The sequence below is a fragment of the Carcharhinus amblyrhynchos genome, chromosome 5 (assembly GCF_965287045.1).
Source record: "Carcharhinus amblyrhynchos chromosome 5, sCarAmb.v2.hapA, whole genome shotgun sequence".
NCBI lineage: Eukaryota > Metazoa > Chordata > Chondrichthyes > Carcharhiniformes > Carcharhinidae > Carcharhinus > Carcharhinus amblyrhynchos.
In genome coordinates, this window is record NC_137328.1 from 56,895,525 (window position 1) to 56,914,292 (window position 18,768).

Sequence of the window (18,768 nt, forward strand, 5' to 3'; positions counted from 1 at the left end):
AATAGTCAGTTTCTGTGGAGAGAGAAACAGAGTTAGCGGGCTAGATATTCCTGCCAACTTTGGGACCTGGTTAGCTCAGTTGGCAAGACAATGGATCAGATTGGTGCGAACAGCATGGGGTTCAATCCCCATTCCAGCTGGGATGGATTTTGAACCTACATCCTTGCCTTGCCATGATGGAGGTTGTGGCAGAGTGACTTGGACTTGAGGAGAAATAATCATTTAGTGGATTAAATATTTTTTTCATCTTGACACCTGTTCTTACCTGCACCTTACATTGACATATTTTGGCTCGAATTTTCTAGCTGTTCACACACGCCACTGCTGCAAATGAACAAAAGAACATAAGAACATAAGAAATAGGAGCAGGAGTAGGCCAACTAGCCCTTCGAGCCTGCCCCGCCATTCAATAAGATCATGGCTGATCTGTCTTGGCTCAGTTCCACATTCCCGCCCTCTCCCCATAACCCTTAATCCCCTCTCTTATCAAAAATGAGGATGGAGAATTTGACGCTCAGACTAACGCCATTCTGTGAAGCGGGACCAGAGAATCCTGCTGACATGAACGGCTGGAAAATTCTAGTCTTTAATTCTGAGTTTGGGAAAATAGTTCCTGTGAGTTGGCCACTGGTGATTTTGCAGCTGAATCTTGCATCCTTGTCTCTGATGATTGAACTTTAAATAGTTTCTCACGAGAAAAGGAAAGGAAGAAATGCATCGCATTTATATAGCAGTTTTCTCACCAACTGTACATTTGAAAACACTTCACAGTCAATTAATTGGCAAATGGAAATCAGGTCATTGATTCATACAATGAGAGAAATAAAACTTAGAAATAAGGAAAATCAATGAAAATAATGAGAAAACGTGCAACTTGTGATATCTGAATCTCCTGGTCAATAATCAGATTCAGGCCTGTTGACGATGGCTCTTGCAATTTATGGTCTGTGTCCCACATCATTTGATCTGGAAGCTGAGAGAAATAAGAATATAGAATATAGAACATAGATAAACTACAGCACAAACAGGCCTTTCGGCCCACAAGTTGTGCTGATGATATCCATACCTACTAGGCTTACTTATAACCCTCAATTCTATAAAGTTCCATGTACTCATCCAGAAGTCTCTTGAAAAACCCTATCAAATTTGCCTCCACCACCACCGACGGCAGCCGATTCCACTCACCCACCACCCCCTGAGTGAAAAACTTACCCATGATATCTCCTCTGTTCCTACTCCCCAGCACCTTAAACCTGTGTCCTCTCATAGCAACCATTCCAGCCCTTGGAAAAAGCCTCTGAGAATCCACCCGATCTATACCTCTCAACATCTTATACACTTCTATCAGGTCACTTCTCATCCTTCGTCTCTGTAAGGAGAAAAGACTGAGCTCCCTCAACCTATCCTCATAAGGCATGCCACCCAATCCAGGCAACATCCTTGTAAATCTCCTCTGCACCCTTTCAATAGCTTCCACATCCTTCCTGTAATGAGGCGACCAGATTTGAGTCAAATTCAGTGATTTGAGAAAATCTTTTTTCTAAAATCTAGGAGAAAATAATTAGAAAATTTGGATTAATTTTGGTTTTTATTGTTTTAGTTTTAATTCTGCATTTTACAGAATGACAAATTGGTTGAACAGCAACTTCTTATGGATCAACTCCAGGAAGAATTACAGCTCCTTAAAACTGACAAGGCTTCAAATCATAGCAGAGGTTCGGAGGGAATAGATTTGGATGTGACCACAGCAAGAAGACCTCACAGTGTGCCATTATCCAATATCCATCTTAAGTCTTTCAATGTAATACAATCCAGCCAAACTACTCCCAGTGCCGACTCCAGAAAGGTATGTGTTTATAAACAGAAAATGATAAATCTTACATATGATCTGATTATATTTAGGCAAAATAAAGATAGAAAGAGTCTGCATAATTTTCTACTCTTGCTGCGAAAAATTAATTCACGACCACCAGTCGCCCATTATATGTCATGTCCAACTTTCCTTTCCATTCACTTCATTGGAGCAAAGAATTGGGTAGTTTGTCTCGCTGTATCTCACTTGTGCCAGTTAGCACAATATTTAAATGGGGAATGGGCGAAAATGGGTTGGCAGCTACCCACATTTTTCTTGTGGAACATGCAGGAGCACTCTAGCTCCTGATGGTTCCACAAAAATTAGTTTAAATTTGTCCTTTTCTGTTGTACTGCATAGTAAAGTGGGGTGACCCATTGTGACACACATTTCACCCTGCTCACATCAAAATTTGCATTAGGAGTTATATGACAATCAGGACTCCAATTTGCATATTAATAGGGCCAATTTATCTTCCTGCACGTGGACAGTCTCTAGGTCATCCAATATCCTCCTGGTCTTTTTGAGGAATGCAGCTTTGAACACTGATGTAAACAAAGTGATCGACCATTTTTAGGCCTCTGTCACCCTGCTTCCTTCAGGCAACCCAAATTAAAATATACCTTGATTTTAGCATTTGTAAGTGTTTTTCAATCTTTTTTTCCAAATGTGCTGGGCGTAATTTTCCTAGCCCACTGTGCTGCTCAGGCCGGGAAATGTCAGTGGGAGGGAAAAGACTGGACCTTCTGCATCCATTTTTTTTGGACGTAATTAGCCTGATGCCGGGGAACAGTGCGAGGCTGAATACAATATTCAACTGCCAATTTCAATCTATTTAGCGAGCCTGGGACAATATTATCCAGACTCGCTTAAGTTTCTGATCCTGCTGGGGCTGATGTATGAACCCCATCAAGGTATAATGGCCTCACTAGTGAAACCAGAGGCCAGGGAGCAGTGGGACGCACCCTTTGGGCACATGCGTACTAGTCCCTTATGCAGTCTGATGCCTGCCCCCCACTACCGGCATAAATTCCCTAATGGCTTCTGTGGTGCAGAGTGCAGGAAATTCATTCAACTAAGCTTGCCCAAAAACAGGTGAGGAAAATTCCTGTTTTCCCACCTGTTGGGCACTGAGTTTTACTTTGGGAAAATCGCATCCTGCTAAGTCTTCAATAGTTCTTTGCACTTTTTCTGTCTCTGTATGTAGTTTATTTTTGTTTTAATAGGAGAGGAGTCCTCACAGTGCATCCGGTTTAGACAAGTGATTTGTCTGACATTAGAAGGGATTGAAATAAGCATTGCTTTGTAAAATTTATTGTACTGCAGTGAGTGCTTCAAAAGTCTCATGATTTCCACTTCTGGCCAATTCAGGTTCCTCCTCACAGGTGCATCTGTGTCTTTTTTAGATCAGTTCTTCTGACGTTCTCAGCACTTCTTGCCTAAAAATTATAACTTTGTAGTGGATAATACTAATAATATCTACTACAGTGGATACACTACTACTAAAAGTACTGTAGTAAATATGAAAAGTAAGATATCAAGGAAAAGACCAAGTATCTCACTGAACCCAGCAAATAAAATGTTAGAGTGCATAACGAATGGAATGCACAATTCCAACACATACCTGAACAAGGATATTTGAGACCAATAGAATATTAGCTGTCTCACTTGGTTGCAAGCAAGTCCTAAGTGGGTTGAAGAGGAAGGGAGGTGGTTTGATTGCAATGATGTTAAGATTGCAGGCCAGTGATAGTAGTACGTTGAAATCAGGAGAAGAGCTTCTTCTTCCCTGGTTCTACATAATAAAAGATTAATTTTCTTCTAAATCTGCAGTTTTTTTTTCACAACCTGTAACTATCAGTTGTAGAACTGCTGATTAGGCTGCCCTTGAATACTAAAAATTACTATGAGCCTTTTCAAGCACATGATGAAACCAGTCTTAACAAATTTGACAAACAGTTCTTGTAATGGGTTCTGGAACCTTATATGACTATGCCACTTTAAGAAGACCCTGGTGAATTTAGCAGTTGTCTAATTGTTATGTCTAATCATGAATATTACAATGTTGAAATTATCCCCCAGAATCCAAGTCTGCTGGACTGATACAGGTACTTTTACAAGCTTTAGTGAGAAAATACTGTTGTTCCGTACAATCAGTATGCGTTTTGCCAGCTTAAATTTTTAAGCTTCTGTGAATTTATTAGATAAAACTCCTAAAACTAACTTTCATTAAGATATATGGCCTTTTTTAGTATAGTATTGTCTGTTCATTAACATCAACCTATGCACCAATTGTGCAATAATAAGCTTTCTATTAAGGACCTATCACATAGATAACTCTAAAGGCACCTTGGGCAGTAGCATCTGCTATATATGAGACATCAGAACCTGTGAAGATATGTAACTGAGGACACTTGCTATTGCTGGACAGGTGCATACAAGCCCCCCTTCATACGCTCTTGATAGGGTGGTGGCAAGTTTTCGGACACGCAGTCAGATGTTAGTGGGATATCTTGAAGAGCATGATGAGGTTCTTCGTCATAAATTAACTGATGATAGTGATGATGATGAAGAAGAAGAAAGAAAGAAAGAAATCACAAAGGCACAGGTTTCCAGGTAAGAAAAGTATGAGTTAGTAACTACTCAGTTAAGAAATTCCAACTTTTTTTTTGTACATGGTTTTAGTTTGACTAAGAATCTGGTTTTAGCTCCAGAAAAATCTAGAGAGTGTGACCACATGCTCCCCCTTAAAGCTATTTGTTAGAAAACATATCTTTTGGTGTTCACAAATACCAAATTGTGTTCTATTTTGACAGGTGGATTCGTTTCAGTCTTGGAAACTATGATGGCTATTACCTTTTGACAAAATTTACGTTAAGTTGTGTGTTTAAATTTCTGGTGCAAAAAGTAAATCTAGAGCACAGTGACAAGAAGCTGAATGGCATTCTTGAATGTAACAGTTGATCTACTTTTAGTTTGGTAAGAGAAATGGTAATTAATGACAAGGAAATGAGAAAAAGATCAACAGGTTTAGTGAAAACCTCAGAATAAACAGGGGGAAATATCAAATCAGATGTAAATCAAAAAGAACATTCCTTACTGTCTCTCTTTGATTGCCCTTGTCATCGAACAAATTAAATACAGATGTATTTCAATATATCTGTGTGTGGAAATCATCCTTTCTGCAGTCGGTTTGTGTGAGAGCAGAGAATCTAGTGGGACCCCAACAAGTCAGTAATCTGCTGGCCTGAATTCATGTTACAATTCTCCCTGTGGCAGGTCAGTTTTCCTGCTGGCTGGAGGCATGAGTGCTATTTGCATGTCACGAATGCTTATTAAAACAGATGCCAGCCAGCCTCTCGTCAAACCTTCCAATCTTGCGTCATGCAATGTGAAATTAAGTCAGCCTAAGACCTGATTGGCGTGTACAAGGCAGTCCTCCGTTTGCAAAAGACTTCGAAATAGGTGCAACAACTTTCTACCATAGTGCTACACTACCCCTGATGCACTGTTTATCATTCTGCTGGGGCAGAATGGTCCCTGCCATCCACTTCCGTACCAAGCTGGTCTTCATGGACAGCACCATGCTGGACCCATGAACCCTCTTCTATCAGTTCAGAATTGCTTCTGGGGTTAGGGAGTACAAGGTCTCCTTCCTCCAGTTCCACACCCCAGTGTCTACCTGCACAGCACTGTGCTGCAGCACTCATGCAGCCACCGCAACAAAGGTCCGAAGTTCAACTGGGGGTGGACTATGCAGTGAAGTGAGGTGAATGTGATCTGATAAAGACAAGGGAGGAGCAATGTGGAAGGAGGACTGTGCATGGTGGGAGGGAAGGATGAGCGCTAATGATGGCAGGCAGAGGGGCAAGGAGGTGGATGAAGAAGACAAACAATGGAAGGCAGAGGGAAGAACAGGGTTTAAAGGGAAACCACATTGTTTACTGGAAGGAGATGCATGAACACTGCAGAAGTGGTGGGTAGAGGTCCAGTTGGGAAATGGGCGCCTTGGATTTGATGGGTTTGTGGGGGAGAGTGGTTGAATCTGTGTTGTTGACCTCCTGTCCCTGGTGTGGGGAGGACAGGAGTGCTGGAGAGTGTGATACGAGTGTGCTGGTATTTAAATATGATGCTGGGACCTTTAAACACGCCAGCTGACAGCAAGCAGACAAATCAGGTGCTGGTCTGCCAGGTGACTCAGAGGGGAAGTCGCCCGTGGATAATTAAAAAGATTCCAAGTACTGAATCTGGTGCAGGATCCCATCATTCCCCTCGCTAAATATATTTAAGACGCGGGTAGATAGGTTTTTGGTAGGCAAGGGGATTAAGGGTTATGGGGAGAAAGCGGGAAAGTGGAACTGAGCCACTTCAGATCAGCCATGATCTTATTGCATGGCGGGGCAAGCTCGAGGGGCTAGATGGCCTACTCCTGCTCCTGTTTCTTATGTTCTTATTCTGGCCAGTGAGAAAGATGCCGCCAGAATCACCCACCACCGCTCAGTTTCTAAATGGGAGAACTCCACCATGTGCGTTCACAGTATAGATGTTAAAACAAAATAATGCCAATTTAAGTAATAAATCAGCTGTGATCAAGACAATAAAATATTTTTCAAATCTGAAACAATTTATTGACAGCGCACAGCACCGAACAATTTACTAGATCAGACATTCAAGGACCAGTAAAGGCACATGCTCTTTTTGTATCTTACAAATAATCTAGCGTGCAATGTATCTAATTATTTACATATTGCTCATTATATTAAAATGTTCACGTGATTAAATTTTGCTTGTGAATATTTGTAACTACTTTCTGTCATATTAGGCTTTCAATAAATCAGACTTGGACTCAAAAACAAGCCCGTATGATTAACGACTCAAAGTTATTTAAAAAAAAAGTCTTCCATTTGGACAATCCAGGACAAGGTGACAACAAGACAGAATTGGATTCAGAGAAAGGTACATTTGTAGTTTGAAAGTAATAAGTGCCAAAAATAACAAGAACTTTTCTTCAATCCTAGTGAAGATTGGCAGTTTCTCAACTGGAAAACATTAAACAGACTCTAATCAGGGATACAATAGGTTAGGTGGTATAACAGTAGTATAAAAAAAAATTATTTTGTTTCTTTAGATTTTTTCTTTTCATTATCCTGACCACAAGAACAAGCAAACAGAAAGTGGGGATAATGGGATTGTACGCTGATTGACAGGATGTGATGAGTTAAATTACTTAAGGATCTGTAGTCAATTTTTCACTATATCCATCAATGACTTGCATGAAGGAACAGAGAGTTGTAAATTGAAATAGTGAATGTTATGTTATGTTGATGGGAGCAGGAAGTAACTAAGGACCTTTACAGATGAAGTGAATGGGCAAAACTGTAGCAGATCTTAAAAATTAAGCCTTTGAGGAATCAAAACTAAAGGTAGAGAAAATTTGGAATTTGCCCTCCTCAGCATTCCAGTTGTGGAAATTGGGGCAGTTGAAATTTTCAAGACTGAGATTCAGAGATTTTTATTAAATCAGGTTATCTAGGATTATGGCTGTCAAAAATGAATAAATAGAGTTGAGGTACATTTCATCCATGATTTAACTAAAGGTTGGGATAGACTTAAGGGACTGAATTGCCAAATAATTTCTGTATTTTGGAAACTAGACTAAAAACAGCGTACCCCGTATTTATGCCAATGTTATGCTTCAGTTGTCCACAATGAGATTTGCAAAAGCAATGCATTTGGACTCTTTTTTAGGTTTTCTTTTTGCAAAAGTTTCTTCCTCTGTTGTGGGAGGGTGCTATCACTGCATGTTCACACCATTAACCTAACTCTGCTAGTTCTGTTTAAGAGTTTTGTATAATTTATTGTATAATTTATTTTCTTCCCTTTTGTGTAGTTACACAACAGAATTCCTCCTCTGAAGCTGACCGCTTACGTCAGAGCCAAGTATTAAACATGAAAAAATTGAAGTCTGCAGACATGGATGTGGCTCATTCCAAGCAGAAAATAAGGGAGCTAGCTATCAACATTCGTATGAAGGAGGAACTCATCAAAGAGCTGGTTAAAACAGGTTAAAAGTGTTAAAATATACTGAATATAGTTTGGCAAAACACCAATTTATTTGCCCTACTGTTGAAAAAAAAATTAGAGATCTCGAGGGCAACATGACAGCTCAGAGACTATCTCTGTTGCTGTGCGGACACATGGATTTGGGCCTGTGTCTGTGGGAGTTTGCACGTTCTCCCCGTGGTTGCGTGGGTTTCCTCCGGGTGCTCCGGTTTCCTCCCACATCCCCAAAGATGTGCTTTTAGGCTGATTGATTGGGTACTAAATTGTCCCTAAATTGGACCTCCCTGATCCTCGCACATTAGGCGTAGACTAAAATCACGAATAGGACACTGAGACAGTGGGACGGCGGCGCGGGCTCGTTGGGCCGAAGGGCCTGTTTCCCGTGCTGTGTTGTTCTTTGTTCTTTGTTCTAGATAGTTTTGGCTATCTGTTAATTGCCCCATTTTGATGCTGAAATAACTAATAGTTAATTGTCAATTTTTAAACCCTGTACTTTTATTCGAATCAGGCTTAGAATACTCCAAAGGATGAATTGAAGAGCATTTACAGATTTTCCCTCTATAGCTTTGTGTGAGCCATGGGAGCTCCCTTGTTGCTCCATACAATATAAAAGGCTCACCCTATAACTTCAGAAACCTTCTGGTGCTAAAGTAACTTTAACCCCACAATGTTGGAGCTAATATTTTGAAGCCAATGGGCTTAAATGTCCGCATGATCTTCAAAGTGTCAAATTGCTTTTCAACTGCATTTCTAATGCAGAGTATGAATGTTTTGACAATATGGAACAAAATTGCACCAGTCAATGGGATTGAAAACTAAAGTTTTAAATTTGATGTTCATTGTCCCATCATCAAGAAGTATATGATGCCAAGACCACATAGACTTTTATCTGTGAAGTGTTTTGGAGAAAAACTTTAATTTTAAAAAATACAGAATTCCTTCAATATTGACAGCTTATTATCCAATATAATTATATTCGCTTAGACAATGCATTCTATAGCATGAGCAGTTAGTGGTTCAGCAGATGTTACGCAAGTGTAAGGAAATGGTCTGAGATGGTAGAGATTTGTAGTCAGAAGCTCATCTTGTGATTGGATATGATGCCAGTGTTGTGACTGGTCTGGTTCAGCATCAAACAGTTGCCAGAGTGAGGGATGGAGTTTGTCATAGGATCCAAAGACAATGGGGGGGGGGGTGCACGATCTTACCATTTCGCCCCGCTGGCTGATGAGTGGGATGAGCCGAGAACTCAGGTTCGTGTCTGCTTCCTTGCCTCTCTTGTGCCCAAAAAGGGCATGAAATTGATTGTAGTATGTAAATATATTTTAAAACTTACTTTAATAGAATTAACGAGCCCGGAATGGAATCATCCATGCACACTTGCCCCTGTGGCCTCACCGATGGAGGTTTTCACTGGCGAGGATCACTTATGGTCCCCATCAACAACGACCAGATGTGATAGCCTCGCTGGTAGAACCAGGGGCCACTGAGACCCCCTGAGAGTTGGGGTGATGGGTGCCCTTTGGGCAGTGATAGCTTGGCACTGCCAGCCTGGCAGTCTAGACAGTGCAGTTTATAGTATGAGCAGTTAGGGTGGAGATTGGTCTGGGGAAGGGGGTGATCGACCGTGAACCCTCTGGGGAGGGGGGTTTCAGACATGAAGGCTGGCTATAACTAAGAGAGGCAGAGGCAGGTTTATGTGCTCTCAGAGCATTTCTCTCAGAAATCTGCATATGCTCAATTGTGCATTCTGCTGCTACCAGCTGGCTTTCTGGTGGTTTAAGCCCACCCACTTCCCCTGCTGTCAGAAAACAAGTTTAGCAAGTTTTTTTGACAAAGGCCGGTAAGATACGATTTTTAAGTCATCCAAAAAAAAAGCATGGATTTCTTCTGTTTTCAAGCTTGTTCAGGAGTTAGATTTGGTAAACTCGCCCCCAATGGCTTTAGTTTTCCCACTTTTTGTTAGAGGAGATTTCTCAGCCAGTAGTGGATATCAGAGCAGTAGTGTGACACTTTAGAAATAGTGAGAGAGATGACAGTGAGGTAGAAGTGGTTGTTGTGAACATACATGCAGAAACTGACACTGTATGTCACTGAAGGAAAAGTGCCAAGGATAGATCATTGGGTGACGCCAGAGTGATGGTGCAGGAGTGATAAAATAACGAATTGAAGGTGGTTTTTCTGACCACTACTAAATAAATAAGAATGAAACAGTGAGTGCTAAACCTAGCTGAACTAATTAATGGAAGCCATCTAATGTCATTACCTTGTAAGCCATTTAAAGGATCAGATGTAAACTAATCTCACAATTATGTCAATCCTTGTTGCTAAGCTTAACATCAATTTATAATGAGCAAGTTAGTGTTGAATTACTGTGACGTAGCTGAACTGCCTTCATTACTTATTGTCAGTTAACTACATCTGTTAAAAGGTTACATCATTAATATCTGAGACTTAATTCTATCAGCCTGCAAATCTTTCCAATATACCTGCTGGCAAACCGTAAGAGTAGAAACTTTTCCTGGTCAACCATACTGCAGAAGTTAATGGCAAACCATTGAAATACTTTGCCACTCATTGTCATGGGCTGATTTAAATCCATGGTCACCACTGCCCTTTTAGGACACGATATCCAAAAGAGGAGGAAGAAATCTTGATAATTTGAACAGAATGTTTAAACGAATAAAGATTAATTCTTGCCGTTATTGTCTGAATGCCCCTTTGATGGTACAGAACATAGGGTTAATTCAAACAGTAGTTTATGCATTTCCTAATATAGACTCAATATTATAAATGTTAATATACTCCAAACTGCCTAATGCTATTGAGACTGTTTGATAAGCCAAATGTAAGCATTATTTCTTCCATGGGCATAGACTAGGTGGTGATCTTCAACAGTTCTTTGACTAACAATCAAAGAGATATAATTATGGATTAATGGGGTGCCTTTTTTCCTATAAAATATTCCTTTCAAGGTTTATTAGAATGCTCATTCCATTGTTTCTGCAAGTACCTGAACTTAATTATTGTTGTTGTCAGTGGAAACTTTCTTCCATCTGTGTAAGATGATAGACATGCAACCAAGCGAATCCACTGGGGATGGGGGAATCTTCATATGCTACACTTTAGCGACAGGCTGAAGTGACCAGTCTGTGAGAGGCAGATTCTGCCATACACGTCAGATGTGAAGTAGTTACCAGGTGTCGTTGTGTTTTGTTTGCGTTGAAGCCACCTGTTGCCAAGCCGCTATCATCGTTGTGAGGCAGGCTGGTTTACTGATGATGCTGCCCACTCCCTCTGTCATCAACTAGTGTCTCCTAGGTACACAAATTAATGTTTTGGGCCTTCATGGCATCCTCAAGGCAGAGCATGGGCATCGTACTGATCCCCTGGTGCCAGCAAACAGAAAATCCTTGGATGAACAAATGTCATCCATCCAGTGAATGTGCCTAATTCAGTGAAGTCATCTCTGTTTGATGAATGCAAGCATACTTGGGAGGTTTGTCTTTTGAGAGGACTGCTGCAGATGTGATTTTCTGCTTCTATGCAATGTCCAGAAAGGGCCAAAGATAGCAAAGATGAAAGTCACTGAGCTTCCTTTCAAGACAACTGTTTCACAGCTACACAACAAGATAATGAGAACCAAGGTGTTGGCTTATGGTTTGCACTCTAAGGTTATCTGATGTTGTTCCATCCACATTTAATGAGTTTGTCAAAGGTAGGTAGTTATTTTCCCTGTGCAAGTCTGCTTCAAGAAACAGATTGTCTCTCACCATGGACCCAAGGAAGCAGAATTTGCTAACCACTTCCAGAGGGGTATTATTAAGAATGATCTTGACACTTAGGGCACGATTTTACCATTTTGATTCTAAGCGCTGAATTTGGGTGCAATTCAAATCCAATTTGGAAAACTGCTCTCAGGCAGTTAGCCTGAAAAATAAATCACAGGACTGAATTGCGCTGTGCTGGGGGGGGGGGGGGGGGGGGGGTGTTTTTCGGACCTGAAACACTGCAGCTCCGATTGGCGCAATGAAAGAAAAAATTGAAAAACGCGCCCCTGTCACATCGCTCCCGGACCGCAAAAAGTAGATAAACCGGCCCAGCAGTGGGAAATGGGAGCAATGCCCCCACAGACATCGCCCCACCTCCACAATGTAACTGTCTTCCTTATCCACTTACCCAGACCAATCACAACCCTCTGCCCCTCTTCCGCCGCCGCCCCCTCCCCAGCCTACAGAGTGGCAGTGGACTCCCTGGCCCCTCACTGCACCAGAGAATGATCTGCCCACCCCACCCCCGCACCACCACCTCCACCACCAGAGAATGATGCTAAAGGGGGAAATGCTGGTAAAGTTAGGTGGGCCGCACCCGTTTTGGGCGCGGTTCGGATCATGGCCATTTTTGAGCCTTGGTAAAGTGGGCATCTGTGTGAACGCAGGCACAGATTGCACTAATTGTCTCATGTACAACTTTACCAATTTTTCATGCCCAAAAACGGGTCCATATTTCATATTCCATAATCTCTTGTGTTATGGGTATTTGAGACGTATTTTGAGACGTACATTGAGACGTATAAGATGATGAATGGGATGGATAGGATAGAGGTGGAAAGACTCTTCCCGCTCAAAAAAGACAGTAGGACTAGGGGGCACAGCCTCAAGATAAAGGGGGGGCGGTTCAGAACGGAGTTGAGGAGGAACTTCTTCACTCAAAGGGTGGTGAATCTCTGGAATTCTCTGCCCGTTGAAGTGGTGGAGGCTGCCTCGCTAAATATTTTTAAGAAGCGGGTTGATGGGTTTTTGATAAGAGAGGGGATTAAGGGTTATGGGGAGAGGGCGGGAAAGTGGAACTGAGCCACGACAGATCAGCCATGATCTTATTGAATGGCGGGGCAGGCTCGAAGGGCCAGATGGCCTACTCCTGCTCCTATTTCTTATGTTCTTATGTTCTTATGGGTATCATCTTAATATACACCAGGACAAATGAGAATGACTACATAACAGTTAGCTTTTCAACACATGGGTGCCTTAATTGGGAGGCACAAAAAAGTATGATAAAATCTGAGGTGGAATTTTTCTCCCCCTCCGTGGCGTGTCTCACCGGGGCGGGATTGTATGGTTCCACTTTGTTAACGGGGTGTTGTACCCCTCACTGCCAGAAAACCCAGGGTAGGGTTGCGTCGTTGATGCAACAGTATGGAGTAATCGGCAGCATGAGTACAGTGCTGGTTTATTTTTTGAGATGACTTGACGTAATGCTCATTATTTTAAAGAGTTGTCCAGATTTGCCTTTATTGTTGTTATTGTCATATTTATTACCGATGACTTTATTTTACCCCTATCTGTTTCTTTCAGGTCAGGATGCCCAAGCTGTAAACAGACAGTATTACCAAAAGATCACACTCTTAGAACAAGAAGCTGAGCAGGCCAAGACTGAGTTGTCAGAAGCTCAGAAACAACTACAGGAACTGGAGAATAAGGAACTCCGGGATGCTGCAGAGAAAGCAAAGCTACAAAGAGAATTTCGAAAGAAAATGGAAACAGCCAAAGATAAAATGCAGGTTAGATATTTATACAATAGATTAAAGTAAATCATGTTCAAAACACATTCAGTAAATAAATTAAATAATAGTTTCAGAATAAGTGTTTCCAAACAATGTTGGTTGTTATAATTTAGGCCCACTTCTGATATTTTTTCTCTTGCGTCCAGTATAAATATAATTTTATGATTGAGGCATCAGGTTGCAGGGTAAGTAATTAATCTTTTGTCCCAGGTACATGCTGGAGTACAGAACCTCATCACACATGTCTGTTCTCTCAAACTGACAACTAAATTCAGTAGCCCCTGAAAATGAGCTTGGGGATTGCAATGTGTGCTCAATCCACACATGTTATTTGCAGCGCTGGCACCATGTCAGCTTCATGCTGCCTTCACATTTGAATGGTCTCTGCATTCAGCCAGCATTTGCTGTGCTGTTCACATCAGCAGAGGATCAATGTTATGAATTTTCAACCTTACTTGAAACTAGCCAGCACTACTTAAAGCTAACTTTCAACTCTTAAAGAGAAGATCATTCATTGTGGTTGGAACTGGAAACCATGCTTGAAGAGGATCTAACCTGGAAAAGAGTGGGGACTCACAGCATGTGAGAGTGGGTTCCAAACCTTTTGGATGCTGCATTGGCAGTCTTCATGGAGGAGGTTGCAAAGAAGAGAGAGCCTGAACCATGGGAGAGAAGAAGACCCTCCAGAAACATGGTTGAAAGGCTGTGAGAGCAGGTAGCCATGGAGGTTAATGCTAGGTGCCAAGCCCCAAGGACCTGACTGCCATGACACAGGACGTCCCCTGACCTCACAAGTAAACAAGAGTTATGAACACATGTCAAATCCTGCACCAGTAGCTTCAACCTCAACACTGCCCAATTAGTCAGTTACCAATAATATCTATCAATTGGGCCTCTTACCTAATATCCACATGCTTCACTTCGCCCTCACACTCTAGGCACTTCTTCACATCGCATCCACCTTTCATGGCTTGTGCACACTGTCAGCTATTTAACTATGACAATCACATCACTGAAACCTATTGCACAACACTGACTGACGCACTTCCCTTTCTCCTTGTAGGCAAAAGTGGTGTAATAACTTGAAGTAGCCAGGAGCTAACCAGAGGGGGATAGGTGCGCTCCTGCACATGTTCTGTATCAAATGAAGGACATGTTTCTTGCCGTATAGGGCAATGTCTGATTTTTGCAGTAGAAACTTAGACTGCTGCCATGCAGGCTCATGTGGCTGCCATCATGGTTATGGATAAGAGTGTACAATGGGCTTTGGCACAGTGTCACACCAGTCCAGGAATCTATCTTCCTACAGGTTACTAGGATTACTGAGATGTTGTCTCAGCAGAGCATCACTGGCTCCATGGAGGATGAACAGTCCTTTCCCAGGAAGTAGAATTCTTTCTCTGATCCCTAGCACTCATTGACAATCAGCCAACCTGCAGAGACTGCTATGACCCACATTACATGGATGCAGATTACAGCTAGGCATTCTAGGCCCAGAAATACACATAGTAGTCCTCGAACGCCATCTGCAGTCTCCTTCACTGAAAGTCTTTCACCTGCCATGCTACAGCCACTCAGGCAGTACTGTGGTGCTTTGGTTAAAGCTTTTATTTTTATACCAAGTGAACACTGTAATGATCAGTGTTAGAAGGAAGTTAAGATGTGGGACTACTGGTAAATGGGGCTCTGGAGTTGCAGTTAGTGGTATCACACTTATGAGTTCTTCCCAGAAAGCCTGGGCAGAAAGTAGCAATTTAGATTCCTTCTCCTCATCCTTCTCAACTCTCACTCATATCTGTCAGCGGCAAGAGGTGTCCCCCACGATGGCAAGTTGTAGCAGATTAATATGAACCATGATTCCACTCTGCTGGTATTAAAAGATTTGAGACTTATTATTATTGGGACTGGTGGAGTTAATTTTGACCATTGTCAGGAATTGTTTTGGGCATTGAATGAGATTTGGGGAAGGGAAGGTTCACAGGAGCTTCTTTCACCTTAACCCATAACCGAGAAAGGACAATGAGATGACATCATTAGCTGGAATTCCATTTTACTCCATTTCTGCTGTCCCAGAATATTGTACACCTGCATGGAATAGGCATACATTAATGTGCAGACTTAATCCTGGAAGTAATGTTAATAATAATTTGAAAGGCTAAATCACAAAGTAATTAGCTTATGTTAAGATACCAACTTGACTTTGGATTGATATGCTTTGCTAATTGAAAAGAAAGTCTGGCAGTAACAAGTATATTTCTGCCTATGGTGAAAAAAGTAATTGAAGTACATTGATCCTGTTCCCTTTAGACCCTACAGAAGAAACAGCAGGAAACAAAAAAGTTGTTTTCTTTATCAGCGCAGAGTGAGAAACGCTTGGTCCAGTTAAGTCAGAATGTGGAAAACATGAAACAGCAGCAGCAGCTGCTTCAGAAAAAACTGCATGAAGAAAGTGAGAAAAAACGAAAGTTGGAAAATGAGATTCAAAGAGATCAACAACTAATCAAAGTAAGAACATTTCATAATAAAATTAACAATTAGAAAGATTTATTTAAGTGATATGCTAATTAAATTTCAGGTGGATGTAAAGATTTACTGTTTCTTAATATATCCCATAGTTTTCTTAACTTGGGTGTTTGAATTTGACCTGTCCAAACTTTTAGTTGTAAAAATCTCTCTCATATGAGGGATTTTTAACCTGATAAGTTGGTTGAGTTTGCTAAGGGGTGGCAGGTCACAATGTGGAATTGTAGATTGGTCAAGAAGCAGACAAGAAACCATTGAGTTCCAGCTTTAACCTGAGCACAAACTGCACTGCATGAGGAGCATGTTGCTGGAAGAGCCACGAACCAGAGAACACAAATTGTTGGTGGAAGAGCCAGTGACATAAGGCAGAAAACCTTTTTGTTAAGTAGCAAGTGGTTTGGATCCGGAATCCATAGCAGATTCGATCATGGCTTTCAAAAATGAATTTTATAATTACCTGAAGAGTAAAGATTTGTTGGGCTACAGGGAAAAGGACTAGTTGAGATGCTTTTGCAGAGAATTGGCACAAGTACAATGGACTGAATAGACTCCTGCTGTACTATAACCATGAACAATTTTAAAAAGTGAAGTCTGTGCCATAACAACAAAACTACCAATTGATGATTTTTTTTATGGTGGATTGACAAGCAATCACTTTGGAATTCCAGCCAATATCTGCTATTAAAATTTTGTGATAAAGTCAGAATTTTTTAGATCTTGCAGTTGTATTTCTATCCATTGCCATGAAATGAAAAGATAACTAGAAAAGTTCTAACTGTATTATCTTCTGAAACAAAGTTAAAATTTCATGATAAGTATGTTGCATTTCTCCAGGAGCTGGAACTAAAGCGAGAGCAACAGCAGAAAGTTCTGAAAAGGAAAGTGGGAGAAATTACCCATCTGAAGAAAACAAAGTGTTCCCCTGTCATCTCACAGGAACAGCAAGTATGCTTTATAAAGCTCTAAACTGTTTGCTATGTGTATTATTCTTCTCAACGATATTTTTATCATCCCATTTCAAAAGAAAATTACATCAAATTGTAGGTTGGCATGATGGCATAGTGGTTAGCACTGCTGCCTCACAGTGCCAGGGACCCGGGTTTGATTCCAACTGCAGGTCACTGTCTGTGTGGGGTCTGCATGTTCTCCCCCATCTGAGTGGGTTTCTTCCCAGGTGCTCTGGTTTCCTCCCACTGTCCAAAGATGTGCGGGTTAGGTTGATTAGACCATGCTAAATTGACCCTAGTGTCAGGGTTAGCAGGGTAAATGAGGGCTTCAGGAATAGGGGCTGGGTGGGATTGTGGTCAGTACAGACTTGTTGGGCCGAATGGCCTTCTTTTGTACTGTCGGGAATCTGTGATACAGAATAGCCTGTTAATTTACCATGACCCAATTACTACCTGGTTAATACCTCAGTGGCTACTCACTGAGGGACAGTTCTATCACCATCAGCACCTACCAGTGGTTCAGCCAAAGAGCTATTACTATATGAGGTTGAGTTTCACACACAAACATACAGTTAGCAGATTTGTATTGTTAAAGATAGTGAAATTGATTGCCATAATCCTTGCTTGAACTAGTTTCCTATGAGGTTTACATCTGTTTATTAAACACGCTCCTTTTTCAATTATTTTTAAACAATTAATTTTAGTCTATTGAAGAATATGAGGTAGGTACAGTACATAGAGTGAATGATAATTCATGGGCACCTATGGACGGGATTTTCTTGCCGTGCTCATCCTGAAACCAGAAAATCCTGCCCGTGGTCAACCGACCTTTCCTTGGTCAGCCCTTGTCCCCTATGATTCCCGTGGCAGGCAGAATGGGAAAAATCACCCCATGGTGTTTACCTAGTTCAGGATGGACACATAACAGACCTGGCCCCAACTCCAAATCTGCAGTAAAAATAGAAAGTGCTGGAAATACTCAGCAGCTCTGTCAGCATCTGTGGAGAGAAAAACAGAGTTAATATTTTGAATTAGATATGACTGTTCTTCAGAACTGATACCTATCTAATACTACCTCCTTATCACTTTTTAACCCTTCAAATGCCTGACTTTTTTTTTCACCCTGTCCTGTGTAGCACCTTTTTTAAGTAAAGACCAATGCAAAATATTAATTTACTTCTCCAGTTATGCATCCTATCTCAAGTCTAAATCCCCTTTTTGGTTCCCATTCTTCCTTTTACTATTTGTATCCTTATAGAACACTTTAGCATTCCTTTTATGTTAGCTGCCAGTCTCTTTTCATATCCTCTCTTTGCTTCTCTTATTTGTTTTTTCACTTTCTCTCTGAACCTTCTGTATTCAATTTGGTTGTTGATTGTATTATCCACCTGATATCTGTCATAAGCATACCTTTACTTCTTCATCTTAATCTGTATCTCTTTCATAATCCAGAGATCTGGATTTCTTCATCCTTCCTTTCCCATTTCATGGGAATATACTTTGACTGTAACTGAATTATCTCCTCTTTAAAGGTAGCCATTGTTCAGTGATCATTTTATACACTAATTTTTGATCCAAATTTATCTGACCTAGATCTATCCTTACCTCAGTGAAGTAGGTTTTTCCCAAGTTAATTGTTCTAATTCTGGATTTTTTGTTGTCCTTTTCCATAGCTAATCTAAACTTTATGATACAATGATTACTGTTGCCTAAATGTTCTCCTGCTGGCACTTGATCTTCTTGGCCCACCTCATTTCCAAAAATCAGGTTATGTTGTGCCTCCTTTCTTTTGAACTGGAAACAAACTGCTGTACAGAATT

The 18,768-nt window shown here is 41.1% G+C and overlaps 1 protein-coding gene across 2 annotated transcripts in view; it reads left to right on the plus strand.

Annotated features, from left to right (window-relative positions):
* Positions 1–18,768, plus strand: part of LOC145343053 (kinesin-like protein KIF27) — a 66,167-nt gene that overhangs the window by 24,727 nt on the left and 22,672 nt on the right. For both annotated transcript variants that reach the window (XM_080188846.1, XM_080188845.1), the window contains exons 6-12: positions 1,622–1,846; positions 4,284–4,468; positions 6,675–6,808; positions 7,743–7,916; positions 13,270–13,475; positions 15,786–15,983; positions 16,836–16,946. In XM_080188846.1, coding sequence (XP_080044972.1) covers positions 1,622–1,846; positions 4,284–4,468; positions 6,675–6,808; positions 7,743–7,916; positions 13,270–13,475; positions 15,786–15,983; positions 16,836–16,946 — 1,233 coding nt within the window. The remainder of the gene's footprint in view (positions 1–1,621; positions 1,847–4,283; positions 4,469–6,674; positions 6,809–7,742; positions 7,917–13,269; positions 13,476–15,785; positions 15,984–16,835; positions 16,947–18,768) is intronic.